The sequence below is a fragment of the Homarus americanus genome, unplaced genomic scaffold (genome assembly GCF_018991925.1).
Source record: "Homarus americanus isolate GMGI-L3 unplaced genomic scaffold, GMGI_Hamer_2.0 scaffold43194, whole genome shotgun sequence".
NCBI classification, from domain to species: domain Eukaryota; kingdom Metazoa; phylum Arthropoda; class Malacostraca; order Decapoda; family Nephropidae; genus Homarus; species Homarus americanus.
The window spans coordinates 312-12500 of NW_024712916.1; the positions used below are offsets into that span (position 1 = coordinate 312).

At 43.0% G+C, this 12189-nt stretch overlaps 1 protein-coding gene across 1 annotated transcript in view; it reads left to right on the forward strand.

Moving 5' to 3' along the window:
• The first annotated feature begins 1153 nt into the window (after positions 1-1153).
• Positions 1154-12189, forward strand: part of LOC121865318 — a 13668-nt gene continuing 2632 nt past the window's right edge. The window contains exons 1-8 of the mRNA XM_042364661.1: positions 1154-1239; positions 1545-1644; positions 1895-2049; positions 6660-7622; positions 7817-8306; positions 8520-8683; positions 9432-9536; positions 10244-10360. Of these exons, the coding sequence (XP_042220595.1) occupies positions 1927-2049; positions 6660-7622; positions 7817-8306; positions 8520-8683; positions 9432-9536; positions 10244-10360 (1962 nt within the window). The 5' untranslated portion in view covers positions 1154-1239; positions 1545-1644; positions 1895-1926. The remainder of the gene's footprint in view (positions 1240-1544; positions 1645-1894; positions 2050-6659; positions 7623-7816; positions 8307-8519; positions 8684-9431; positions 9537-10243; positions 10361-12189) is intronic.

Sequence of the window (12189 nt, forward strand, 5' to 3'; positions counted from 1 at the left end):
TTTGACACTGCAAGGTTCAGATTACTTGGAGATATGACCAAAAAACACAGAAATTTTTAAGTTTCATTATTATGTTGGATATAAACTTAAAAAATCTGTAAAATCTGTAAAAAAAAGAACTAAGTCAAAATCGGAATACAAAAAGGATTTCCAGATTATTAAACATCGATTCATTATAATGGTGATAAATGGAGGAAAAAAATAGGATAATTCTTAATAAACTTGTTTCTATCTCCCCGAAGTTTCTGACGATGGATCTTGTCAACACGGTGTTGTCTTCGTCAGGTGTGTGAGCGAAGATTACTTATCTGGAGGAGTAGCAGCAGAAGGAGGACTCATGAGCCAGGTTGAGGGGTACCGGAAGGCGAGCTTCGCGTTCCTCCTGTGTTTGGTAGTCACCTGCTGGACGACGTCAGGTGAATGTGTCTATCTGTCTGTCCCTCCCTCCCTCCCTCTCTGACTCCCTCTCTCCTTCTCTCCCTCCCTCCCTCCCTTCCTCCCTCTCTGCCTCTCCCTCTCCTTCTCTCCCTCCCTCATTGGTCCTCAAGTCACACTCCCATCAACACATACCGGCTGAATAACACATGTTCTACACGAATCACACTTACCCCCTGAATGACACACACACACACACACACACACACACACAAACACACACACACACACACACACACACACAGAGTTCTTCCATAGTGAATGGGAAAGAAATGGCTTGTCAGAGATGTGATAGAGTATTGTTAATGATTTCTGGTCCAGGAGGTGTGAGAGAGAGAGAGAGAGAGAGTCAGACAGACAGTGAGATTCATGCTACAGTGTGATAGTCTTTGTCATAATTAACAAGTATTGATTCAGGTGAGGAGTCTTCCCTACCCGTCTCTAGCACCTGTATGGACTTTGAATCACCTTTTATTGTTTTCACCTGTAATTAGGGAGACATGTGTGTTATTTATCATTATTTTTAACCAGTATTTGTAGTTCTGTCGTGGCATTTAATTGAAGATAAATTGTATTAATGTATTTCTGTGTATTTTTGTATAGGTATGGGTGAATATAGACGATTAATGTTTACTCTCTCTCTCTCTCTCTCTCTCTCTCTCTCTCTCTCTCTCTCTCTCTCTCTCTCTCTCTCCCTTAACAGGAGGCGCCAACATAACAGTGGTAACTATTCAGACCGATGAACAAGCCACGACGGACGATTTCCTGGACACCGGACTAGGCGTCGTTCCCTCACTCACCCAGGTAAGCACAACACCTTAATTAACTCCGGCTTAGGTTAGCTTAGGTTAGGTTTAATTGCCACTCCCCCTTCCCCTCCCCTCCCTGGTCATAGTAATAGTAGGTAGTTATAATCCAGCATCAGGTTACAGTTAGATATAAAGTTTTTAAAAGATGAATTCAAAGTTTTGACTATATTTGAAGTTAATAAAGTCAAATTTATAGTCTTATATTAGAGAATTATGAAGTCAAAATAATAATCAGAGTTATACATAGATGATGTAATTTAGGATCAGTAACTTCACCTCTTACCTGTTTGTTTATTACAGGTGACGATATGTGTCAGATATCGTCTACTGCACGTTGGGCCGGACAACGGGCCAATACTGAGTTACTTCGCTGATGGCTACGATAATGAGATACAACTGTGTACGTGTGTTATGTTCCTTACCTCTGATGACTTCACACGGGGTTAGAGAGGAAGGCTGGCGATATATGATGATAAGTCATTATGAACCTATAAAATATAACGATGTTTTCACCATTAGTTATCTTATTATGATAACAATAACCTGTCTCGATTATTGATAACATTTATTGATTAATGTCCTCAGTGAATATGGGTGGTAATTGTGCTAACGTCATCTTATCTTCCTCTAAACACACACACACACAACAGGGGTGAACTGGAGGCGGCAGATAGTGGAGTTTATGTGCTGTAAATACCGCCTCCAAGTGGAGATGTCCCTCCCTGTCGAGATGTACAAGTGGCACCATGTGTGTTATGCTGTTGACCTTCATTCCATGAGGTCCTGGCTGGCTTATGACGATCTGGTGAGTAATTTGGTGTGTGTGTGTGTGTGTGTGTCTGTGTGTGTCTGTGTGTAAAATAATAATAATAATAATAATAAACGGTTTATTGAAAAAGTTTGCAGCCCGAAGGCTGAAAATATACATTGGACATAAATGACTTATTACATACATTGTTGGTTTAACAAAAGCTTTCATTAGAGAAAGGTGAAGGAACATATACAGTGAACATACAGTTTAATGTTTACACACGTAGATAATGTGAGCTGAGGTGTCGAACATAAGAACATAAGAACATAAGAATGGAGGAAACTGCAGCGGGCCTATTGGCCTCTACTGGGCAGTTACCGTTTACACCCAACCCCTATTGCTCATATAAGCATCCAACCTATGTTTGAAGCTATTCAGCATATTCGAGTTAATGATGATATTTGGTAACTTGTTCCATTCATCCACTACTCTGTTTCCAAACCAGTGTTTACCTATTTCACGCCTAAATCTAAATTTGTCTAATTTAAGACCTTTGTTACGAGTTCGCTCCTTGTTGACTAGTTTGAGTACCTTTGTAATGTCCCCTTTGTTTAGCCCTGACTTCCACTTATACACCTCTATCAGGTCGCCTCTCGCTCTACGTCTCTCGAGGGAGTGCAAATTAAGATGCTTTAACCTGTCTCTATACTCAAGGTTCCTAATGCCCGGGATTAGTCTTGTCATTCTCCTCTGAATTCTTTCCAATGATTCTATATCCATTCTGTAATACGGTGACCAGAACTGAACTGCTTAATCCAGGTGTGGTCTCACAAGCGCAAGATACAGTTTTAGGATGACCTCTCTAGTCTTGTAACTAACACTCCTTTGTATGAACCCGAGTACTTTATTAGCCTTGTTACGAGCAAAAACACATTGTTTACTTGGGTTAAGGTTCCTACTTATCATTACTCCTAAATCTCTCTCGAAGTCGGATTTCTCTATGGCATCGTTGTTCATCTGGTATCTGGTTTCCCTGTTTACATCCCCTACACTGAGTACTTTACATTTGTCCACGTTGAATTTCATCTGCCATTTTTCAAACCATTCGAAATTTTTTTTTAGATCTTCCTGTAGTTTTGCGGAGTCCTCGTCAGATTTAATAACACGTCCTATTTTAGTGTCATCAGCAAATTTATTTATGTTGCTGTCTATGCCGAAATCTATGTCGTTTACGTATATAATACATAATAATGGTCCAAGTACTGAGCCTTGGGGAACTCCACTTGTGACGTTGCTCCAAAGGGACTTAGTGCCCTTAATGCTCACTCCCTGTTTCCTCTCCTGTAACCACGCCCTAATCCATTTAAGGATGTTACCTTTGATGCCATGTGCTTCTACCTTTCTAATTAGTCTTTCGTGGGGGACTCTGTCGAAGGCTTTGCTAAAGTCGAGATATACCACATCATAATTGTGCCCCTCGTCCACCGATTCGAAAACTAATGAAAAGAATGTTAACAGATTAGTTAGACAAGAACGTCCACTTGTGAAGCCAGGCTGGGAATCATTGATGAATCGGTGCTTCTCCAGGTGATTTCGAATAGAGTTTGAAATGATTGCTTCCAGTAATTTGCCTACTATTGATGTTAGACTGATTGGGCGGTAGCTAGAGGATAGTGATCTATCCCCCTTCTTGAAAATCGGTAATACATTCGCTATCCTCCAGGATTCTGGTACTACACCTGCTTTTAAGGACATGTTAAACAACTTTGCTAAGGGCATACTAAGCTCTTCCTTACATTCCTTTAATACTCTGGCAAATATCTCATCGGGACCAGGTGACTTATTAGGCTTTAGTTTGCCTATTTGCTTACTAACATCGTTACTAGTCACTACTATTTCGCTTAATTTGTTTTCTTCACTATCTCTGAATAGAGCCGGTGCCTGGGGTATCATGTTTAAATTTTCGGTGGTGAAAACTGTTGAAAAATATTTATTCAAATTATTGCTCATTTCTCCGTCGTTATCAGTGAGCTCGCCGGTATCTGACCGTATTGGTCCAATCTTTTCTCGTGTTTTTGTTTGATACATTTGGTAGAATCCTTTGGGGTTTGTCTTCGCCTCCCTTGCTATCCTTACCTCATTATTCCTCTTGGATTTCCTTATCTCGGTTTTAACCCTACTCGCCAATATCTTATAATAATCCTGGAGGTAAATTTCGCCATGCTTTATCCTTCTACCTATAGCCTTCCTTTGGCCAATGATGTTCTTTAAATAATTATTTATCCATTTAGGGTCATTGTTGTCTGATCTGAGTTTTTTGTATGGTATGTTCTGCCTTTGTGCATTAAGTAACTCATTATTTAAATTGTCGTGGAACTCAGCAATCTCAGATGTCGTTATCAGGTCGGAGTTGTCTGTCGTGTTCACGGCCAAGCGCGACACCCCCTCTCTCAGCTGCCTCTTTAAACTGTCAAAGTTTGCTCTTCTGAAATCTGGGACTTTAGTGGAATTTTCCTTTCGTCTACCCTGAAAATCTAACTGGAATCTAATTTCTTTGTGATCGCTGTTTGCAAATTTATTCCCTTCCTCGACAATGCTAATGAGGTTTTCTCTGTTCGACAGAACTAAATCGAGTATATTATTACCCCGTGTGGGTTCGGTTATATGTTGACTTAGGAAACAGTCCTGAATCGTCTCGAGAAAATCCTCTGATTCTGAGTTGCCCGTAAGGTCAATCCAATCTATTTGGCCAAGGTTAAAGTCGCCTACTATACAGACTTTGTTGTGTATGGAAGCCCTGCGCATTTCATCCCAGATAAGTCGCTCATTGACTCTATCAAGATTGGGAGGTCTATATATTACTCCTGTGATTAATTTTTCCCTACCGTCGCTTAATTCTATCCAAATTGTTTCTGTATTCCGCTCAGATTTTATTTCCTTATTTATTTCACACTTCAGATTATCCCTAACATAGATTGCTACTCCGCCTCCTTTCCTGGTCTGCCTATCGGTATGGAACAATTTGTAACCCGCAATTTGGTATTCGACCGGCAACTCACGTGAGTCTAGGTTGATCCATGTTTCAGTGAATGCTATTATATCGATTTTTTCAGTACAAACCAAGGCCCTAATATCATCCATTTTGTTTCTCATACTTCTACTGTTCGCGTAGTGGACATTTAAGTTAGTCGTGTTCTGAGTCCTCCCTTTACCGCGTTTAGTTTTAAACTCCCTGTTTAATATAGTTTTGTCATCATTCTTAACACTATTGCCCTGTAATCTTTTACTTTGTTTACCCGCTCCCACTGCAGTTTCCCCCACCCCCGTGCCCATATGTTCCCCTAGCAGTTTAAAGACTTCGATATCCTTTGAACTGCCCCCTCTAGAGACACAGCACTTAACTGACAACAGATGTCACTCAGGAACTCAGTAATGATGAATCAGGCATGAGCTGTCTCGAACGTGTAGACCCGGCGTAGACGTAGAAGTGAATGCTTGTAGAAGTAGGTAGATGCCGTAACTTGTTAGTAAGTCATAGACACTGTAACTCTCTTCAGAGGTTAGGAATTATCCCATAAAACTGCCACCACCTGTAAGCCTGTAAACCTGTAAGGCCGATGCAAGGTGGGACTTGCCAGGAGAACGTCCCACTTAAAAGTAATTTGCTTGTAGTTGTTTAGAGTCCCGTTGTGATCAACAAAATGTCGGAGACTGTCGCTACTTAATATCTACCTTGGTTTCACGTCTTCCATAAAAGTGGGTTAGTTATACACGACACTTATGTATGTACAACGTGTATTTACAGATCCACTCTACAACTGTACAGAGAAATAGGCTGGCCCCGTGATCTAGTACTGAGGTGGTCCCAGTGTTAGTTGCTCTAGAACTGAGGTTTTCTCATTGTTAGGCGTCCTTGTACTGAGGTGGTCTTAGTGATAGAGGTGTGCGGTGTGGGGTCCAGCAAAAGCCTAACTCAAGTGCTTGCCGTTTGCCACGCCAGGGGAGAGTACTTCATACACGCACCACTAGAGTGATCCATGAGTCAAGCTTTTAGAAGGTATTCGAAGGAGGAAATAATCACCTCCCTGGAATGTACTGCCGACCACCATTCAGCTGTGTTGATGTTATGTTTTATAAATAACCAGCTGGAAATGATCTCGTTGACCCATGACTCACTCTTACTGACGGTGCTACTATCTATATACAATACATTAATTATCTAACTATCTAAAATACTTGATGCATTGCAAGTGTGAAGAAAAGTGCCCAATTACCAAATATGAGCAATTAAGTCAGTGTTCAAAGAATTACCTAATTACTCAGAGGAGGGTTGCATCATACTGCGACACTTAAGCGTAGTCATAACACTCTGCCTGTCAGCCCGACTGAAGCCGGCTGCTACGTCTTACGCCGAGCGATATAACCTATGAACAACCTCTACCCTCTACAGGTCATTGAATAATGAATGCTCTTTATTATACATCTATGGATGTGAATTAAGTACGTACTCTAAATTATACAGTATGTAAATTATACTGGTGACAAGTGTGTGTGTGTGTGTGTGTGTCTTAATGAATCAATGTTGCATCTTGTCATTTGTACCTTTATGTTTTGCCTCGACCTCAAAGGGTTAAAATCTATGGTGGTGGTGGTGGCTGTTGCAGTACCGGGAGGCGACGGTGAAGACAGAGTCTCCTGAGCAACTGAATATCGCTGGTGGCGGGCGCTTCGTCATGAACCAAGACCTGGACAACATTGAGGGAGGTTTCAACGTCCGTCAGAGTGTTCACAACGACGTGGCTCAACTCCTCCTGTACCGTGAGGTTCTGCCCCCTGCCTACCTCAAGGCCTACGTCAAATGCCAGGAACCTGAGACCAACGTGAAGCCATTTCTCTACTTCGACGAGGGCATGACCATGTTCACCCAAAGAGGTCGTGTCCGTGTTTCTGTGGCGCCGCTGGAATCCCTCTGTCAGGAAGACGCCAGCAGACTTGTGATGCTCCCGGAGAAAATGAATTTTGATTCCGCCTTCGCCGCCTGTTCCGGGATGAAGGGGTTGATGGCTATACCGACCAGCGAGGAGGAAAACACCCAAATATTCGACGAATTTTTTAAGTTTAATGACCTGTGTGTGGATTCCTTCGGGACGCTCTACTGGCTCGGGTTTAAAGGTGACCTCAACACTGATGAATGGCTGACCGTGAACACCAACCAGCACCTCACTTGGGATAAACTAGCCACCGGGTTTGATAAAGTCAAAGCAGGTCAGTTGTGTGCTAGTGTAGGCGGCGCTGACTTCCCCTATGACTGGTACAGCACACCTTGCCAGTACCTCATGTGTCCTCTCTGTAACTTCACCGCTACACCATCGTTCAGAGTGCGGGGACTGTGTAAGGATTCAGTTATCGACAGAAATCTCTTCCTTAGAGATTATGAAAACAACAAACCACAATTCCATGGGCCGCATTTCACTGGCGTCTCCTGGGACAGGGACAACGCCACCTGGAAGTTGACAAGTAGAGGCCACGAGAACCTGACGGGTTATATGGTGATGAAGGTCCCCACCGAATATCCTGTCGGCGTTCACTCCTGGATCATCACAGGCGACAAGTGTGTTGCGAGTGAGGTAAGACGGTGAAAGCTAGCTCTCTGTCTGTCTGTTTGTCTGTCTCGTCTCTCTCTCTCTCTCTCTCTCTCTCTCTCTATTTTTGTGAATGACATAAAAGTACCCCAAAACTCATTAGTTTCTTGTGTCTTCCGTATTAGTTCAGTGTTAGAAGGGAACACTAAAACCATTCTTATCTTATCATATACCTGAAGCTGGAGGTGTTGATAACGGCGTGTGGTGAGGAGGAGTACACCTGCAACGACGGCGCCTGCATCAGCAAGACACAACGCTGTGATTTGGCAACTAACTGCCCCGACAGGAGTGACGAGCTGAACTGCCACCTGGCACAAATCCCCAGCGGCTACTCCCTGGAGATGCCTCCACCTAAGGATCAAAACACGCCAGTTCCCGTCCGCATCCTCGTCGAAATCACCTCCGTCAGGAAGATCGATATCCTGGGCTTCAAGATGGTGCTGGACATCATTCTAAGACTGTTCTGGCGGGACGGGAGACTGAGCATGAAGAACCTGAGGAAGGATCTTAACTCTAACAAAGTCCAAGATCTGAAGAAACTGTGGATACCGCTACTACAGGTTGAGGACGGGGCGAGGAGTCTGGCGGACCTCTTGCTCAGGTCGGAGTCGCTGTTGGTGCAGAGGGAGGGGAGCCCCACCGCTGACGACGACTCTAGACTGTACGAAGGTAAAACACTGCAGCTTGACATTGGTTTTTCTTCTGTGTGTTTGTTATTGTTGTTGTTTTATGGTCGCTAACACCAGGTGACTCTCTCTCTCTCTCTCTCTCTCTCTCTCTCTCTCTCAAATACCTGTCCTAGGGCCCTGCACCCTTATCATACCCTCCCTCAAACATCTCTCCTACGACCTCCCTGTATCCTCCCTGTACTGTATCCTGCAGACGACGTGTACCTGGGCTCGGAGAACACGATGATGCTGTACCAGGTGTATACAGTCGACTTCACCTGTCAGTTCCAGTTACGGCTGTACCCGTTTGATTCTCAGGTGTGCTCCGTCGCCTTCAGTCTAATTGGTGTCTCTCCCTCCTTCGTCATCCTAGATAAGGTGAGTGAATCCTTCGAGGTTCATAGGATGTGAGTGAGTCCTTCCATGTTCATCATAGTATAAGAGAGTCCTTCGTAACTCTCTCTCTCTCTCTCTCTCCCTCACTCTCTCTCTCTCTCTCTCTCTATCACTCACTTTCTCTCTCTCTCTCTCTCTCTCTCTGTCTCTTTCTCTCTCTCTCTCTCTATCACTCTCTCTCTCTCTCTCTCTCTCTCTCTCACTCCACTCTCTCTCTCTCTCTCTATCCTCCTCTCTCTCTCTCCCTCTCTCTCTCTCTCTCTCTCTCTCTCTCTCTCTCTCTCTCTCACTCACTTTCTCTCTCTCTCTATCACTCACTTCTCTCTCTCTCTCTCATCTCTTTCTCTCTCTCTCTCTCTCTCTATCCTCTCTCTCTCTCTCTACTCTCTCTCTCTCTCTCTCTCTCTCTCTCACTCTCTCTCTCCTCTCTCTCTCTCTCTCTCTCTCTCTCTCTCTCTCTCTCTCTCTCTCTCTCTCTCTCTCTCTCTCTCTCTATCATCCTCTCTCTCTCTCTCTCTCTCTCTCTCTCTCTCTCTCCTATCACTCTCTCATCATATCTCTCTCTCTCTCTCTCTCTCTCTCTCTCATACCATAGCGTGTTAGGTTAGGTATTTCCTAATCCCCTGTCCTAAATAAAACAGGTCCCATTAGAGAGAGAACTGTACTGCGTTTTTCTGAGTGAGAGAGAGAGAGAGAGAGAGTCCAGTCTTCAAGTCCTACTCTGCCGCAGGAGGAAGACGGTGTGATCTTCACGGGCAAGAAGAAGCTGTTGGAGTACGAGGTCACGTCCTTCACCATGACCCCTGTGGATGACCCTCTCAAGTCCGGTCAGAGGGTAAGGTCAATCGAGGTCATCTATTGTCGTTTTTATACTCCTTTACGCCTAGTACATTATCAGATTAATTTAATTTTTCCCCTTTCTTTTCGTCTTATCTACGCAGTTATACATATGTATACATTCATACATAGCTAAATAGTCGATGCATCGTAGTAGAGTTCTGTATATTTACGCACTTATATACGATATATCTTATGTATTTGGATAATTTAACTACTCTAGTACAGATGTGTTATGTATAGTTTACGAAATTACGCACTTATGCATTCACGCACTTACGCATGCGCTCACGCACTTATGATCTGAGCTATAGGACCTACTCAGGCTTGTGGGTGGCTTTCGTGTCAGTAGGTAGCACTTAAGACTAAAAGAAGTGTGTGTGTGTGTGTGTGTGTGTGTGTGTGTGTCTTCATCTATAAATACACACCAATCATAGTACAGTTCGTGTTGAAGTGTGTAGAGCTGAGTGAGATAGTCAGGTAATTTTGTCTTTACTCTCTCTCTCTCTCTCTCTCTCTCTCTCTCTCTCCTTTGCTCGTGTATTGTGTCGCTTTCATCCATAAATTCTATATATTAATTAGAATTCACTCAAAGATCACTCTCATAAACTCCTCAGCATTCACTCTCAGCTCAACACCTCACTGGGAAACTTACCTCAGTACTCGTAGTAGATTGTAACATCTACTTGTGTTTCCCTCCTACAGGTGTCGCTGAAGCTGAAGAACCTCTCCGGGTACTACATCAGCAGCACCTATGTACCCACTCTCCTCTTGGTCACCATCTGTTACCTTACACTCTACTTCGACATTGCTGACTTTACGGTATTTATTCATGGGTACTACTACTACTGCTACTACTACTACTGTGATAAATCGGGTCTAGCTTTGGGTTTCATGTACGGCTGAGTTTTTGGACTAAGTATTTCTTGGGTCTTGACACTTCTAAAATGGGTCTTAGTTCTGGTTATTTAGATAATGGGTCTTAGGTTTGGCCTTTTAACATAAGAACATAAGAAAATAAGGAGTCTGCAATAGACCGGTTGGCCTGTGCACGGCAGCTCCTGTCGTGAGTTACAACCACTCTCTATCATCCATGGATCTATCCAGCCTCTTTTTGAAACTTTCCAGCGTTCCAGCATTTACTACAAAGAAGCTAAGCTTGTTCCACTCGTCCACTACCCTATTTGTGAACCAGTTCCTTCCTATCTCCCTCCTAAGCCTAAACTTATCCAATTTAAATCCGTTGCTACGAGTCCTATCCTGCTCTGATATTATAAGAACTTTCTCAATATCCCATTTATTGATTCCTTTCACCCACTTAAATACTTCTATCATACCTCCCTGCACTCTTCGTCTTTCTAGGGAATGCAAGTTTAGTTTCTTTAACCTATCCTGATAAGGAAGGTTTCCAAGTCCCGGAATCATTTTCGTCATTCTTCGTTGCACCGACTCTAGTGAATTGATATCCATTCTATAATAAGGGCACCAGAACTGAACCGCATAATCGAGGTGCGGCCTGACTAGCGCAAGATAAAGTTGCAATAAGACCTCTGCATTCTTATTACTTACACTTCTAGATATAATACCTAATACTCTGTTTGCCTTATTTCGAACATTAACGCACTGTTTTCTAGGCCGTAGGTCCGGGCTTACAAGTACCCCTAGGTCTCTTTCACAAGTCGACTTCTCTAGGTTGATGTTGTTAAGGCTGTATACATTGACAAAATTTGTTCTTCCAATATTAAGTACGCTGCACTTGCTGGTGTTGAATTTCATTTGCCATATTTCAGACCACCCCTGCAGTTTATTTAGATCCTCCTGTTATGCATTTGCATCCTGGCCTGAATTAATCTGCCGTCCTATTTTGGTGTCATCCGCAAACTTGCTTATGTCACTGCTGATCCCAGTATCTAGATCGTTTATGTAGATTATCAACAAGAGTGGGCCTAGTACTGACCTCTGGGGAACCCCACTGGTTACACGGCCCAACTCAGATTTAACACCATCTACTCTGACCCTCTGCGTTCTATCGGTGAGCCATGATTTTATCCAATTTAAAACTTTCCCCTCGATACCATGAGCCTTAATTTTTCTCAGAAGCCTCTGATGCGGTACTCTGTCAAATGCTTTGCTAAAGTCTAAGTAAATATCATCGTAATTTTCGTCATTATCTACTACCTCGAAGACTTTCCTAAAAAACGTCAGCAGATTTGTTAGAACAAGATTTTCCCTTTATAAACCCATGTTGAGAGTCGTAGATTAATTTGCTTTTCTCTAAATGCGATCGGATGCTATTTGCTATTATACTTCCAGACTGGGGTCACTAATTCTAAGGGGGAATACTTAACTCTAATCTTAATTTCTAAGGGTCGCTGCCACCAGACCCCCTCTGGACAGTATGTAACTCGTTAGGTAGCGTGCAGAGTGGACTAGGCATTGGGTTAGGCTTTCCATTGACCAGATCGATAAGGGGAAAGAAGGGTGAAACCATAACTTGTCTTAATTAACTTATTCCTTATAAAGCATACTGGTAAAAAACATACAAATGAGTTGGTGTTCCTCAGAAGAACAACGAAAATGTTGGTTACCCAGATGGGCACCAGACGTCTTACATTAATGGCGTGTCATCCACATACTTATTGCAGAACAAT